Source organism: Xiphophorus hellerii, chromosome 13 (genome assembly GCF_003331165.1).
Source record: "Xiphophorus hellerii strain 12219 chromosome 13, Xiphophorus_hellerii-4.1, whole genome shotgun sequence".
Lineage (NCBI taxonomy): Eukaryota > Metazoa > Chordata > Actinopteri > Cyprinodontiformes > Poeciliidae > Xiphophorus > Xiphophorus hellerii.
The window spans coordinates 28,941,026-28,958,105 of NC_045684.1; the positions used below are offsets into that span (position 1 = coordinate 28,941,026).

Genomic DNA, 17,080 nt, shown 5'->3' on the forward strand with positions numbered 1-17,080 from the left:
CCGGATTCCTTGAGACTACGGGCTCAGAAACTCTTCCTACTCCAGAAGTAGAAGCTCACTCCAACCCGTGAGGAAACATTTCCAGTTAAGAACCCTGGCCTTATACAGAATGTTACGAGGCAATACAACAAATTGGTCGCAGTCGCAAAGGTCTGTAAAGTTAACTCTCAAACAGAAAGAAATATGCTTCTTCTAACTACAGGGTTCTGGTTTGATTGGTAAGTTGTGACTCCAGTGTGGAAACTGCAGTTGCCTGAGTCAGAACTGGAGATAGACTGACCGTCTCTTTCAAGCAGGTTGCCTCCCAACAGCCACGTAGGTGAATGAACTCTATCCATATCAAACGATGGCAGGGTCCAACTCGGTAAATATTTAACAAGAGGGTATCCACTGGCAATTATACAAGCGTTTTTCACCAGGGCTGATGTTGCTTGAAGGATATATTACAGGGCATGTTGAATTCTTCCTGCTACATTATGAATTTGTGAACATAAGTTGTGGCAAGGAAAGTTCTAGAGCTGAAATTGGTTCCTTTTGTTTGATGTCCAGTTTAGACTAAATGTGTGTTTTTACTACTAGATGCTTTTGTTTTCTGTGAAACGGTTATCAAACATTTTCTAAGATCACACACACCGTGCAGAGGTGACCTTGTTGGTGTGTTTTGGAGCAACATAACTTAAGTGTGTTTGAGATAAAGGCCACAAACTGATGACCGACATTTCTCCATGTAGGGAGCACAATTCTTGGTTCTAATTGCAGTCATTTTTTTCTGGTTTAAGAACTTTTCATAAAATGCTAAGTAAGCGTTAAGTCACATGTAATGCCTGTCAAGTCTCCCAATTTAGCCTGGAAACTACTGTTTTTTACCCATCTTTCCCAACATGCTCCTTTATTGTAGGACTATTATTTTCTGTCATCTGTGGACTAATGAATCTTTGGGATTATCGAGATGTCATTCTGGAATATGTGACAAAAAGATTTTGTGTTTTTTTAGTTTTGGCCAACTGTGTGTTTGTGTGTGTGAAGAATCTGGATTAATGAGCTACAACATTTAATTTCCCTCTGGAATCAATAAGGTATTTTGTAATTTTAATTTATGGTGCAAAAACCTTCCATGGATGGGATTTTTGTGTCCAGTCTCTTTCTTATTATTGAATCACAAACACAGACCCAGTGAGGCCTTCAGCCTCCTGGTTGGGTTGTGGGTTCTTCCTTGGAGTAACTTTTCCACTTCGCTCCTGTGAAGATTCACTACTGTTTGTGGTTTTCTCATTTGTAAATAATGGCTCTCAGGTTCACTGCAGTCCAAAAGCCTTAGAGGCAACAAAATTCTTCCCATGCTGATAAATATCTATGTCTTTGTTTCTCATCTGATCTTTAATTTCAGTAAATTGGCCCTTGAACTGTTGCTTTTTGGATCTTTCCACCTACTTCATGTCAGTTTGCAACTTCGTACTGTTGAGAATGTTTTTTCCCTCCTCAATAAATACAATCTTCATTTGTAATCAGTAGTTTGAAGATCTTAGTTTGAAAAAAAGAAAGACGCAAAAGCAGTCGGTAAAGGGGTGTAATACTTTTTCATTAAACAGTCAGTTTTGGAAGAAATAGCCTTCTGCTGCCCCCCAGTGTTTGATGAGAATATTACTACACTAGACATACCACTGTCTTATTGGTCTCCATGCGTTTTGCGTTGTTAAAGGTAGACCTGAAGCAATGTATTTATTGAAAATGGTAGTCAATTTTTGCCGTCTATAGTAATTGTCCTTCTGTTTGCTGGCATGGCCCGGTCCATACAGGTTAGGCTCTGCTATTCACCTAAATCCCTGACTCAGATGAATTACGGGAACATTGGACTCTATCCCAGATTCTTCCTGTGTGACTCAGTGGGAGTCAGACCGCCGGCCTCATCTCTGATCATTACATTTCATTTCAGCTCAGTAAATGCAATGAGGCAAAAATAATAATAATAATAATAATAATAATAATAATAATAATAATAATAATAATTAATAATAATAATAATAATAATAATATGCAAAGCATTAAATCAAGAAGGCACTTCACGGATATTTGTCATTGTGTTGATGATGCGGCGCCTGAAACACTTATGTGGGCAATTACAGTTCAAATGTGTGGAAAAGGTCAAGCTGGGGGGTTCATTGGGCAGGATCATGTTTACTCCTATATTCCACGCTGAATTGCTGAGCAATTTTAAGCCTCACTTGGTTTTTGATTTGTTTAATCTGTTTGCAGAGGAATGCTCTGTTGCTGAGAGGTGTTCTTCTAAAAGTTCATATTGTAAGAACGCTTGGAAAAAGTAATGCAGTAGACAGGAGGTCTACTATATATACTGTATATATATACTGTATATATATACTGTATATATATATATATATATATCAATAATGATTATTTTAACATATAATTACTTAAAATTTCCAGTATGACAGGAATGTTACACTATTTGTACAATTATTATTTTCTAATAACATTTGTATAGTAATACTTGTTATACTGTCTTTTTTGGCCCTAATTGAACCTTTATTTTGAAAGAGGTCGTGGCATTGCCGTCTTCCGGTGTGAGCTATCCCCGTTCATCTTGACGCCAGTGAGTGAGAGCTATTTGCAAGCAGCGGACGCATCAAGAAAGTGTCACTCGGAACCTGCAGCGATGAGCGTCAGGGTGTACTATACCACCGTTACCGCCTCGCGGACGGTAAGTCGGTCAAATTTACCCGTTTACCGCTGAATGTGAGTATTGAGCTCCGGCGGGAGCTGCTAACAATGGTTCAGTCTGACGGACACACCCAGCACCCTGTCTGTAATAGCTTCCTCCTGACTAACAGTGCAGCGGGCCTATGCACTTAAACGCTTTTTGCATCATTCATTTAATGTCAGCTTTATGTATCTTCTCGGCACTCTTATTGTTCATTAACACCTAATTGTAATGGCAATACGAGCGGCAGGTGTCTTTATTTTTCCACCTGAATTCATGATCTTGGTTGGGCTGTTTGTTTCCCCCCCAACAAATTAGCAAGCGGTATTTGTTCACTATTCGCCACAAAACTTTGTTCGGACAGTGGTTGTGAAACACGGTCATTCAGGTTCGCGCGACGTGACAAAATATCTGGCTCGTGAGCACATGTATCCGCTGTGAGCGCTGCACCAAACTTCATTCAAAAACTTGTCACTTTAAGCTCCCTGCGTAGCTCAACTCAACGACAGTAACACGATTCTGTGCAAATAACGTGTACTTATAAAGTATGACACGTGAAACACATTGAGCAGCATTAAGCAATAAGAACGGCCGATTGTTTAAGAAGCAAAAATATTATCAATATGCGTATTCCAGCTACTTAAAGTTGTTACTGTAGTTGGTCACTTCACTTGGCACCTCCTGTAAAATTGCGGTAGCCGAATTAGGCTGCAGTTTTTGTTGCAAAAAACAACAACAAAAAACGTATTCTTGTTATTCTTGCTTGTATATTTTTTGTCAGAAGAGCAACAAACATACAAGCACATTCTTTCATTTGTGTTACAGAAATTTGCAAGGAATGTTAGTACTAAATGTGTTCAACATGTCAATAACTTGAATTGCAAAGACCTATATCTGCAAATAAAATATTTCATGATGATGCGGAAACAACTTGACTTAATTTAGCCAAACAACAATCAATAATTATTACGCTACACACTGACAAGTTTTAGTAAGACTGCTGAACAGGGGTGTGTCCAGGAAGTTTTTAAAGAGGGCTAAATGGTAACCAATGATGATCTTGGGGTGTTGCACCAAAATAAAACCCGTAAGTAGGCTGTAATAAACTTTATTAAAAGTTTGTGACTCACAATGTGGATGTCATACCTACATAACTATAAAGGCATGAAACGCAAATATAAAAATATGACATATTGAAGCTATGTCTTTTCTCAAAAGTTGTGCTCAAACGTTTTGTCAAACACTACATACAGCAACAGTCTTCAGTCAGAGGTTTCCTCAGGTTAGGTGACTGACTGCTAGTGGAGACTCTTTCTACTTACAGCATCACTTTCCACAACAAGTCTTTGAGGATCCTTGTATCATAGAAGTTTACCTTTGGCATAAATAAAGTATCACTGAATTAAAAATGCTTTGTGTTAATATCTGTAATTTCTGGATGTTGGCTATGATTCCTTGCCAGAAGTCAAAGCCTGACGACCAATTAAATTGGCGACCAATTAATGACGACCAATTAAATTGGTCGTCATTAAACATTACTGCTATAATTTTTTCATATGCAGCAGCAACTTTAAAAAAAGGAAAAACACTGTACATCTTTCAGACTATCTGCCATCTGGTATCTATTAGGAGCTCATTACTTTTTAACCAACCGTCCTGTTTCTGGAAGTTGTTCCTTTTTCTCTGCCACTATGATATCCAGAACCTTAAAAAAATAAAAGTCGTTTGCTGAGCTAATAACCATTTACATTTACTCATTAGCCAGAGCTGATTTTTTTGGAACTTCCTGGATAAAGTGACCAACAGTTCTGCTTCTCTCTTTCCCCCTCATCTGCCGGTGTGAGGATGTAACTCTAACTAAAACACATAGCAGCGTGACCTTTTTGCAGTTTGTTCCTCTTTTTGAGGTGTGGTCACATTTTCGAACAGCCAACTTCCTTAGTGACCCAGAGTGACAGCGGACTGTTCATAGAGGAACCAAACAAACAATGTTTGAAAATTGTTGAAAGTGCTTTTAGTTGAGACTGTTCCCTGAACCGAGAGAGACCGCTCGGTTCACTTTGATGTTTTAAATGCTTGTTTCAGATTTGAAAATTGGCTAAATGGTTAGTTTACCCTGGTTTTGTTGACAACGTTCTAGACATTAAGGGTGAAAAAGTTGCAGCTTTTTCAGCCAAATCTGGGGTATTGCTTACATCACTTTTACCATTTGTTTGAACACCTGTGACTACATTGGAGGTATTGGAAGTCTCCATCCTTCCTTACTGAAGGTGGGTGGGTGCCAGATGGTGCTGCCTGGCGGTACTTCTGACTGAAGCTCGTGTTTTTTTTTCCAGGTCAAGTCTCAACAAGCGGAGGTCATCCGGATCCTGGAAAGCAAAAGCATCCGGTACGAGCTCATCGACATCTCCGTGGGTGGCGAACTCCGGGACGAAATGAGAAGCAAAGCAGGGGACCCCACTGCGGCCCCTCCCCAGTTCTTCAATGAAGACCAGTACTGTGGGGTGAGGAAAACACACATCAGTATAAAAACCATATATACATCTACCTTTATCTCTGGCGGTCACCTCAGGCTTTAAACATGGCCAGTGTTTAACTGTTAACGTTTCTGATTTGCCTTTTTGAGATCCTTTCTTCTCTCCTCCACAGAACTACGAGATGTTTTCAGAGGCAGTGGAAGCCGATACAGTGGAACAATTTCTGAAACTGGCATGAGGACAGTGGGACGTCGACCCGCCCTGCCCTTCTAAACCTCCATCACCTCCAACCACTTCCCTTTTCTCCCCACATCGTGTTGGAGGACCTCCACTACGTCACTGTCCACCACTGACGCCATCTGCCCACTTTTTACGCCATAATGAAGAATGCCAAATATCTCCAATCCAACCAATCAGAAGTCACACGTTCCCCCTTAACTGCAAAGTTGGTCTTAATCTGATTTCTTTTTTTGTTGTTTTCAGATCTTTATATATGTTAGACTACTGTTATGAAGGAACTCCAAACCCCGAAGGAATCAGTGTGTAGTAATCGGGTATAGTAATGAATCCAATCCACTGGATGACAACAATCAAATGAGAAACTATCTATTCCATCTGTAATTAAAACACAATTATGTTTGCACTCAGAAGTCTTTGTAAGTACTGAACTTCTAACTGAAGATGGTTAGAAGTGAAAGAACTACAAGGTATTAAAAGAATAATGGTTTAGATTCGTTAAGAATTGATGGAGTCAATTTAGCTTGAAGTCCAATGCTAACCCAACGAGACAAATACGGAACTTGCAGCATTCTTGAGTCTGTATTATTACAAGTACTCCTTTTGTACTTTTAAAAATATACCAGTTTTTGGACGAATCATCTTCACCCACGTTATTACATCATACTCATAACACAGACCAATGACTGACGCAACCCTCAACCAACCAAAGAAACGCCGTTTTTCTGACTCGGTTTCTTAACCAGATCCAAAGGTTAAACTTTTAAAAGACGGCCTCTGGTTTGACATCTCAAACATCTGCTTAAAGTTTGCATCCGGCTTCCACTCTTAGTGCCAATAGACCAGTTCTCTTAACGCGGATCATGCCTGCAGTGTTAGCATTGACTTGCCCTCTTCTCCTTCTATCTGTCACCTACCTGATTCTGTAGCTGCTGCGTCTTACTGACTGGGCAAAAGATGCCAATCAATAACAAGAAGGGAGTATTTCATTCTGAAGGTTTACATTTTGGTTATCATAACTCAGTCTTATCGAACTTTGGGAACATTCAACACATTCCATTGGTGTTGTTGCATTTATTCCCTGAATCACTTGGTTGAAATAAAATTTAAAAAGCTCATTTTGCAGGATTTCGTCAAGATGTTTGCACCCCCCTGCCTTCATTGCATCTGTTAAGCTGTCCCTTGTGATTTCCTCTCACAATGATTGTGTATTGTATTGTAGATGTTTGCCTATTATCGATGTATACTCACTGAATCATTCTTTAGACATTCCATTCTGAGCTCCTGCGTTGCTTTTTGGACCAATTCCTCTTGGCCAAAACAAAAAAAATGAAGAAAATACGAACTTAAAAGCGGTTGTCTTCCAAGAAGATTGTGAGAAGTGATTTATGCATTAAAATAAAAGAGTTAAATCAATCTGTTTGGATTATTGATTATATGGGATTTTGATTCATTTAAATGTGCAGTTTTGGTTGGCTGTTTCTAACTGAAAGGAGAATGCTACATCTGATTTTCCTTTTTAATTGGCTTGTAAGGGAAAACTTGTGTAGTTTTACTGTGTCTTCACTACACCAAAAAACTGGGTCCGTATGTAAACTTTGTACTATTTCAAATCTTGATAATTCTGAAGGAAGTCATCAAAACGTATTGTGCATTCCAGGATATTGACTTTAAGATTAAAAGTACATTCTGAAATAATTTCTGAGAACAAATACAACTAAGTATGGAACACAGGTTCATCTCAAACGAGAACATAAAATCTAATTCAACTCAAAAGGTGCAACTTGATCCTAGACTTTTACATACACTCCTAAAATGTCGTTATTTGTATATCAGATTTCAGCAACAGGGCAATTCAAAGTGCTTTACACTATAAAAAGCAAAGTAACAAATGAAATGTGCAATAGGCATCACATTTTATCAAATCAATTGTTTTAAAATGAGCAGAACTCAGCCCACATTTCTTACACATATCCCACAAAAGAAGCAACAGCCATCTTCCTGGTGTCCCTTTTTGATATAATTAATATATGCCCGATATAGAAATAAATGAAAAGGCCTTAGTGCCACTAATTAAACCTTAGACAGTGTTTGAGGCTTTTAGTTTGAAAATATTCCCGGATGTTTTGCTACTGCTTCACCGGATGTTGGTAAACTGTGGCTCGAAGACGGAAGCTGTAAATTTTGACAGACAACAGCTGAGGTAATATGAATTAATAAATAATGTTGCTCATTTAAAGCGATGCATGTGGCCAGACTTATATTCGCATACATGTCCTGCTTTTCTTCCTTCTGTAATGTTGCTTTTTATCAGCGGTTTGCGGGGTCTGCTTTTATTAAGCAGCTAAGCTAAGCTAGTTGAGTCTTGTAATTGGTAGCAGAATATCACTGAATAGATGCTGTTTGCTGACATAATACAAAAGCTCACAAAATGACATCCTGTTCCTGGTTATTATTATTTTTAATCGCACTTGCCCGGTGCAATGTGTTTCCAGCGGTCACTTTTAGCAGCCACGTTACCTTTTTAGCAGAAAAAGACAACAGCAGGTGAATCATCAGGGAGTTTCAATGGGAACTCTGGGATTTGAGCGACGCGCAGCTTCTGGAAACCAGCACAGGACTCTTTCATTACTTAAAAAGACTCTGAACTTTAGCTTATAATTCTGAGACTTGTCAAATCTAAACTAGACTAAAAACATATTAATTAAAACAGTTGTGATTTGAGAAACCACAAAAAAAAAAAAAGCTATAAGGAAGGAAAATACTTTTTACAAACCGAGTCGATGCCATGTTAAGAGTGATTAAGGTTTAGGTTGGTTAAAACGAATGAGTTTCGCTGTTCCTCCCAGGTGTAGCTCAGCCTGACGATGAGCGTCCCAGACTACATGCAGTGTGCCGAGGACCACCAGACGGTGCTGGTGGTGGTCCAGCCGGTGGGCATCGTGCCCCAGGACCAGTTCTTCAAGATCTACCAGCGCATCGCCAGCGTGAGCCAGGTGAACATCCGCGACTCCCAGCGGCTCCTCTACATTCGCTACCGCCACCACTACCTTCCCGAGAACAACGAGTGGGGCGACTTCCAGACGCATCGCAAAGTGGTGGGCCTCATCTGCATCACCACGTGCAACTCGGCCAAGGACTGGCCGCAGACCGCCGAGCGCTTCCACGGCCAGAAGGAGGTGTACAGCTCCACCCTGTACGACTCGCGCCTGCTGGTGTTCGGCCTGCAGGGGGAGATCGCCGAGCAGCAGCGCACCGACGTGGCCTTCTACCCGGGCTTCGAGGAGTGCTCCGACGTAGAGCGGAGGGTCGAGGACTTTGTGGAGTCCATATTTATCGTCCTGGAGTCCAAGCGGTTGGACCGGGCCACGGATAAGTCCGGTGACAAGATCCAGCTGCTCTGCGTGCCTTTTGAAAAGAAAGATTTTGTGGGTTTGGACACAGACAGCAGGTGAGCGTTTCTCTCCAGCATCCCGATTTCTCAGCATTTCATGGACCTTTATCTAGGGGTGTCCCTTTCCGATATTTATATTGAATATAAAAAATTGAGTATCGGATTATGTGGGCCTGCATTTAAAATTTGCCATATAAGCAGCACTCCGCTCCAGAATTCTCCTCCAGCTTTTAGTCCGACCCAACATGGGGCTGGATAGTTAAAGGCCTGTCATCATAACAAGTTTTACTAGATGAAAATTGTCCCAGAAGTTATTGTGATACACAATAATATTGTTTCAGACCATTGTCAAGTAATATTATGGTAATGGCACATTTTCAAACATCAATAAACTTTAAATTCAAATGAACATTTTACACTGGAACTGGAAGACATTCTAAATATCCAAAAATAAATAAACAAAACAACAGAAACGACAAATAAAATGAATTATAAAGTCTGTAAACAAAATTGTCTTTCAACAAAGGGCTAGTTGATGAGCCTTTTCTAACATTCCACACTGCAAAAGTAAGTAATAAAATTAGGTATGATTCGCATTGGATCAATCTCTGTATTGGTCAATATTCAAAGCTTTGATATCGGTATCGTATCGGAAGTGGAAAATTGTATCAGGACACCCCAACTTTCAGCTGGATGTCTTTAATCTTGTCTGTGTTTTATGTCAACCTCTTATTTTCAAAAATCGTCAGGCATCTTTTTTTTTTCTAAAAATGTACCTTTTTTGTTTGTTTTTCTGCATTTGTTTTTGTTTGATTTGTCCTGCTTTATTCTTCTTTTTTCTTTTCTTCCATACTGTCCCGTGAGTTTATTGTTGGGAGTGAAAAGGTGAGATCTTGGACTCCATAAGTGAATCACACCCCCCACAGATGTTAGCTCTGCTGAGGCATGGGCCGGTATGAGGTCTCAGGGCGCCATGAGCTTATGTAAGAAATCCAGCTTTCATGTTACTGCTGCAAAAATATGAACCCAAATGCAGTTCCTTTGAAATTTATTCACCTCCTTGGATGCTTTACTCCTTTTATTGCTTTTACAAATCAATTGTGATCAACAAAATTATTACTATTTTGAGTAAAAAAACCCCAACCTTTTAATATCAAAGTGAAAACCAGTTTTATTGCAGTCATTCCACTCATTGTGAGACCACTAGCGCCATTTGGTTGGACCTCTGTTGAATTAGGTCAGTCACTTGGTCACTTATTTTATGTTACATATTTTCATTACTTTATAGAAATCCATTTTTACTTTGACATAAAAGCACCTAATTTTGTTGATCATGATTGATATGTAAAACAATAAGAGTAAAGCAACTGAGGGGGTGAATAGTTTTTATAGGAGCCTGTAGATCACAATCTAGATATTTTTGCTAGTAGAGCAAAATGTGCACCATATAGTGCTTCTAAAATAATACATCTTATTGGTTATCACAGTTATAAAACTATTTAAACATTTTATATATTGTTATTTTGATATGATACATGAACTAAACGTATCAAATCGACAACCTCTGTATTTTTTCAGGCACTTGTATGGATGTACACCTGTTTGGTTTTGCAGTGTAGTCGTCTCCTTTTAAGTTGGCTGATTAGCATGGCGCAGCAACAGGCGAGGGAGGGTCAGTACTTCATCGCTGTATGATCCATACAGCCGGAAAAAACTCCAGTTACTTACACACTTTCCCTAGAAATGGTATGGTGAACATTTTATTTATTTAAATTTTTGAAAGTTGAATTGTCAACTTTTGAAAACCTGTCCATGCCTTGAACCGGTCCATGCCTGGCTCCTCCCTGACTCCTGACCCAACGTAGCTCTTTTATTCGTACGCAGCATCTTGCAAAAACGAGTACACACAGAAGACACTTTGACACGACAAAAAGCAGTCAGCATACAGCTTGCATGTCCAAATCACTGGCATCAAAAGCGAGTGCACCCCTAAGTGGAAATGTCCAAATCGTTCCCAAAGTGTCAATATTTTGTGTGGGTTATTTTCCATTATTTTCTGCTGCAGCTTCCCACAGTCCCAAACCATGATACTCCCACCGCCGTGCTTGACTGTAGGCAAGACGCTCCTTCCACCTGGTTGCCGCTGCACACGCTTGATACCACTTGAACCAAATAAGTGGCAGCACCTTTATTTGTTCTGAACAAGTAAAATGTCAGAGGAGAACAAAAAGTGATTAAGAAGAAAACAAACAAAAACGTCATATTACCGTAATAATTAACCCAAAACTTTCATATTTATTTCAAAAAGACGATGAAAGCTTCTTAAAATCCCACTCCAATTGTCTCATGCAAATGTCTCACATTATGCATATTTTTGCATCGCATTATTACTTTGTGCCACAATTTCTACTCTTTCCAAAGTGTATCTGTACAATTCATTTATTGTCCTGCATAATAATTGGTGAAGGCTAATCAGACCACAGGACAGACTCTGCTTGTCTTCAGCAAGCTGTCCATCTTTAGAACAAACTTTGGACATTTTCACTGAGTTATGCAGAATTCTTCTGCACTATGAGGCAATTTTGATAAAAAAACAAAACAATTAAACACTGCAGGGTTTTCTTCACAGCTATATTTTATTAATTAGTCTGCTAATTAGAAAGAGCTTCACCTGTGCTAATGATAGGAACACACTGAAATGAAGTGAGCTGATGGCTTTTTTGACATTATGTTAACTTTTCAAGCTTGCACAGCTCTTTGACATGAGTAAAATGCATCACATAAGTTTGTAATCTAAAATGATGTCAGCAAAAAAACGAAACGCTGCATTATTTGTGTCACTGCCAACGCTTTTTCCTGAAGCATTGTATGCATCTTTAAATAAAGACGCATACATATTTATTTAAAGATGTATTCGGCTTTTTTACTTTCTCCTGCAAGGTTTATAATATGACTTTTACCTAAAAACAAACTTTGCTCCATCAAAAGGAGTTTTTCATTCATTTATGAAGCTTTCCTAAATGTACGCAGCGTTTTCTAAGATATTTTTTTGTCAAAAATCTTTTCTAAAATAATTGAAAACTGGATGTCTTTCTTTGAACGAAGCACACCGGTAAAATCTTTTAACATTTTTGAGTCTAAAATTATTTACTCGCCCCTTTCCACCAAAAATAATCAGACTATTGTATTTGTTTAGCTAAAATATCACGGCTTAATTAACTGTTGAAAAGGAAAAAGCATTGTTCTTTGGCCCATGAGTCCTTTTGAGCCACGTGACAAAAGGTTTGGACAGCCGTGGTCTAGCTGATGGCATATTCTGCTCACATTGTTCCTATCTTATGAGGATATTCTAGAATCTAGATCATGAAACTGCATTTGGATGGGTGCATCTCATGTCTCTATGTATAATCTATAGCTGCACTGACCTCCGAAAATGTAAACTCATGATCTAACAATAACTCATCACTATTTAATTTCATTTTTAAAACACATGTATTGTTTTAATTATCCAGCTGGGCCTGTTTGAAATTGAAAGATTTTTATTTAGAGTCTGTGTTTTAACACTCCTACTTCTCTATTATGCATTTCCTCTTTAGCTCTTAGCCACCTGCTGAGCCACTTCATTTTCTTCCATTGACCTTCCTGGTGTTTGTGAAGAGCTTACGCGTCCTGCATAATTCCCTACATATTTTATGAAAGTAGTTCCATTTCCCTTGTATCCTGGTGAATCTGCTCCCTTCTTCTTCCCTCCAACAAAAACCGACGAGTCACAGAGTACCTCGTGCCTTGTCTTGTCGCCCAGATCACACTTGACAGGACAGACTCCTGTCCTGTCTCCAACCAACTCATTTCACCTATACGAACTCAGAGCATCGTTTCTAGAGTAACCGGGAGCCAAAAGAAGTACTTTTGTTAAAGATGTTGATGCACCTTGTTCATCTGGCAGCGGTTCTAAAAACGTTTTCCCTCCTCATTCCTGTCACTTCCCTCCCCAGGCATTACAAGAAGCGTTGCCAGGGGCGGATGAGGAAGCATGTCGGGGACCTGTGCCTGCAGGCGGGGATGCTGCAAGATGCGCTGGTCCACTACCACATGGCTGTGGAGCTGCTCAGGGGAGTCAACGATTTCCTCTGGCTTGGTGGTAAGTATCAGCCTAAACATTTTTTTTCGTCCTCACATCCTAAGAAAGTATTCAGATATCTTATATTTATGAAAAAGTAATTTTGCCTTAAACACATTAATTACAGGTCTTAAATTTTGCTGTGGCAGGACTATCTAATTTTGTTTATTCAGTTTTTTGGCAGGGAACTTTTCTGTCAGGCCAAAGCTGCTAAAAGACCTTCCATGCTTGCTAGCAAGGATATTTTAGGGTACATCTAGCTAGCTTCCTTTTTCTCCTTTTTTCCAAATTTATTTCCAGCAAAATATTATGTAGAAAAATAAAACACAGGGTGCTTGAAAAGGAAGCTAGCTAGCCTTTTGCGTCCATCGTGACAAAGTTCACTTTCATTGATTTTATTCTGGACGAAGTTTGTTTTCCCCACCGGCTCACTTCTGTTGCCCACTCATTTAAGGCTTCTTGCATTCTGTGCAAAAAACCCCCCCAACAACACTTAAGGTTGGCGCTAAAGGGGGGTAAAGTTATAGAGAGTAATGTGCAGCATGAGAAACTCAAATCTGCTGCCAAGAGCCACAAGCAAATACCAGAAATGTCCATTTTTGCTGTGCTTGATTGTAGGACACCAGATGAGCCGTCCAGTCTTAAATTTGAGTTATTTTTTTTTAAATGAGCAATGACTGTGATGTCAAAGCTGGTTGACTTAAGCATCCTGCATCCTTCCCAGGCCGTGAATAAACTAAGACCGGAAGAGAAAAGCTGTGAATTCGGACAGGTCTAACCATCACCAACTGTCCCCGCCCCCACTTCAGCGTAACTCATGTTGCCTAGCAACCGTGACAGGATGAAGCAGAAAGCGGCGAAGAAAAAAAAAACAACGGAGCTGAAGTTTGTTCTTTAGTCTTGTATTACTCCTGATTTCTGTGTTATTCTTCACATTTTATAGTAAAGTCTGTTCCATAGTAATAAAATAAATCTGTTAATTTGATTCTAAAATGTTCAAACATGTATTGCACATTTCTACCAGGAGTAAATATAAGCAAATTATTCATTTTCAAATATAATACTCTCCGAATCTCGGATAAGCCATTACAGTTAAATAAAACTAGTATGTTTGAAGGCTTAACTTTTAATCAATCAAAGTGATTTGCTCAAGAATAAATTAAATGCTTTAATAAACCAAACATTTTACAATTAGATATTACCTGTCTGAATAATATCGGTGTTTAACTTCCACTCATTGGGGAAAGCTAGCGGGGGTTTTTAAAACAACGTGCCGGTAGTCAGGCGTTCTCCTCCGGTGTACCGAACCTGAAGCGCCCGGCCAGCTGGCAGCTGGCGAGGGGAGCTGGCTGTTAACGCAGCAGGAGCAGACATGTCCGAAAATGTCAGAGCAAGTTATGTTTTGGTGAACCGAGCAGATATTTGAGACTTACACACTTACATTGTCGCCTAAAAACGTTGTACAAAATCACATTGTGTTATTTAAAGTGTAATATAAGAAAAATAATTTGCCGCCTGAACACCCGGTTGGGACCCGCAATAAATTTTGGGACATGGTGGGCCGTGAAGGATACACCGGACCCATCCTTCAAATCTGGGGAAAACGAGGACGCATGTGAAGGAGTCTTCGAATTCAGACAGGCCTTGTCGCCACGCTGTGACGTAATCGGCTTACAAATCCGTCCTTCGAAGGATGCAGACCCTGAATTCGGACACAGCTTTAGTTGCATTTGTCAAACCCATGACAAATATCCATATATTTTGACCCAAGCCATCTTTTAAAGAAAATTCAGTGTCAGATAATATTTAACTTACTACAGATGTGCACAGCTAAAACAAATAGTTATCTCCCCTAATGGTTTGACATGCCTTTTTGGACACCAACTTGCTCTTCACATACAGTGGCTAGCAAAAGTACTCATACTCCTCAGATGTGTTTTTTTTTTTCGTACTTAGTCACTTTACAACCAAAAAACCGATTGTCAGATCCCAGAATCTGTGCACCTGTGGTTTTGTTTGCAGCTGCGTTGGAAGGTTTATGTTCAGCCTCTGTCATCTTCCACTACCCGGGAGGCACAGCGGGAAAGATGGCTGCACGCAAGCCCAGCATCTCCCAGCCGGCCGACGTGGGCAAACGCCACAGACCAGGTAACCACTGGGCTGAAAACAGGAAACACTGGCTCTCCTGAGTGACTCAGAGAAACCGAATGGATCTGCTGGCTGGCAGAGCTTTGCTCAGCTAAACTGCTTGGCTTCACTTTAAGCTTTCTTAAATGCTGAAATATGTGTATTTTCTCCTACTGATTGCTAATTTAAACTTTAACAATGTTGTTCCATCGTTCCCTTTTAATTAACATGCTATTAACTCTGCTATCTTTAATGGTAATCATGTACATATTTTAAGCAAACGTAAGAAGTTACAGGAAAAAAACTGATATTAAACTGATGGTATTTTTCTTTGTTCACAGTAACATCAGAATAATGTCGTGTATCAGCTTGCTGTTGAGTTTGTTTATTTGTACACAGGATTTCTACGTGGTATGAAATTTTAAATTTGACCTCAGTGTTTTCCAGGTCTGAATTGGTGTAGAAAAAGAATTTGGATAAAAATATGTTTCCAGAGTTCCACTGTCTAAATCCATCCAGTCGCCATTTGTTTGTTTGTTCCCTGCTTCATCTATTCTTTCCATTCTTTGTTTTTGTTCGTTTTTTCATTCCTTCCTTTATTGGTTCCTTTGTTCATTTTTTTTGTTGGCGCCGGCACAGCTGGCTGCTTGCAGACGCAGCTCCCGTCGTGTGTGTTAATCTGTGTATATTTGCTGTAACCGATTAAGGATCCGTGCTTAAAGAACCCATGGATCATCAGTTAAGCTTTCCACAATGGCTGGATGTGGTTCTGTCGCTGTTCTTTGCGTTCTTCTGCTACTTTTTCTACTCTTTGTTACGGAGAACCTCGCCGAACGGAGTAGCGCCATTGTTTACTCGCGTGAACAGCTGATTGCGCTGTGTAAGCCTCTGCTGCTGCCCGGAGACAGGCCTGTGGTCCCAGAAGAGTTACGGAGGAGACGCCGGGGCTGCAGGTCTGGAGTTAAACGGAGGGAGAAGAGGAGACGGCACAAACCAGCGGTACCGGCGATTACTGTGGGGAACGTGAGGTCTTTGGGGAATAAGACGGACAAACTCACGGCGCTGGTTAGGACCCAGAAGGAGTACAGGGAGTGCAGTATCTTCTGCTTCACGGAGACCTGGCTACACTCGCTTATTCCGGACTACAGCGTGGAGGTCCCTGGATTTTCCTTGGTGCGGGGGGACAGGGACTTTTCCAAGAGTCGGAAGAAGAAGGGCGGCGGGATTGCACTTTATGTGAGTGAGAGGTGGTGTAATCCCGGTCATGTTAACGTGAAGGAACAGGTTTGTAGCCCGGACATTGAACTTCTGGCTGTGGGAATGCGGCCGTATTATTTACCGAGGGAGTTTACGTCCGCCATTTTGATCGCTGTTTACATTCCCTCATCTGCTGATGCAGCGGTGGCCTGTGACGTCATCAGCTCTACCGCAGCCAAACTCCAGACTCAACACCCGGACGCCTTCATGGTCATCACAGGTGTCACGCCCCACTCATAGGCGATGACAAAAATGGGAGACAGACGAGCGGATCCATAGACACAACAATTTATTTTATCCAAATATGCGCTGGGAGAACTGCTCAGCCAGTCCGAGAGAGGTGTGGACCAATGCTGCTTGTCCCGGTCTGGTCCGGAGGCCAACCAAGCAGACCCCGTGACTGACAGGACGTCAGTATTTATCAGCCACCCGGTGTGTTCAATTAACAGACCATCCCCCTGTTTCCTGAAAAGAACAAAGAAAACAAATAATGGACTAGAGACACCTACTGGATAGGAGGGGATTGTCACACAGGTGACTTTAACCATGCCTCATTGGACAAAACTCTACACAACTTCCAGCAGTATGTTGACTGTCCCACCAGGGAAAACAAAATGCTGGATCTCCTGTATGCTAATGCCAAAGATGCATACAGCGCCACAGCCCTGCCCCCCCTTGGCAGGTCGGACCACATCTTGGTAAGGATGACTCCCAAGTATGTCCCTTGAGTGAGTAGGCAGCCTGTGCGCATC

The 17,080-nt window shown here is 40.5% G+C and overlaps 2 protein-coding genes across 3 annotated transcripts in view; both read left to right on the plus strand.

The window, feature by feature from the left end:
- Positions 1 to 2,555: 2,555 nt before the first annotated feature.
- sh3bgrl3 (SH3 domain binding glutamate-rich protein like 3) lies at positions 2,556 to 6,846 on the plus strand. Its single transcript, XM_032581502.1, has 3 exons — positions 2,556 to 2,716; positions 5,053 to 5,220; positions 5,366 to 6,846. Exons 1-3 carry the CDS (start codon positions 2,672 to 2,674, stop codon positions 5,429 to 5,431), a joined length of 279 nt encoding a protein of 92 aa, XP_032437393.1. The 5' UTR covers positions 2,556 to 2,671; the 3' UTR covers positions 5,432 to 6,846.
- A 695-nt stretch (positions 6,847 to 7,541) lies between these two features.
- Positions 7,542 to 17,080, plus strand: part of trappc9 (trafficking protein particle complex subunit 9) — a 220,560-nt gene continuing 211,021 nt past the window's right edge. For both annotated transcript variants that reach the window (XM_032580805.1, XM_032580806.1), the window contains exons 1-4: positions 7,542 to 7,633; positions 8,280 to 8,881; positions 12,820 to 12,965; positions 14,967 to 15,092. In XM_032580805.1, coding sequence (XP_032436696.1) covers positions 8,298 to 8,881; positions 12,820 to 12,965; positions 14,967 to 15,092 — 856 coding nt within the window. In that variant the 5' untranslated portion in view covers positions 7,542 to 7,633; positions 8,280 to 8,297. The remainder of the gene's footprint in view (positions 7,634 to 8,279; positions 8,882 to 12,819; positions 12,966 to 14,966; positions 15,093 to 17,080) is intronic.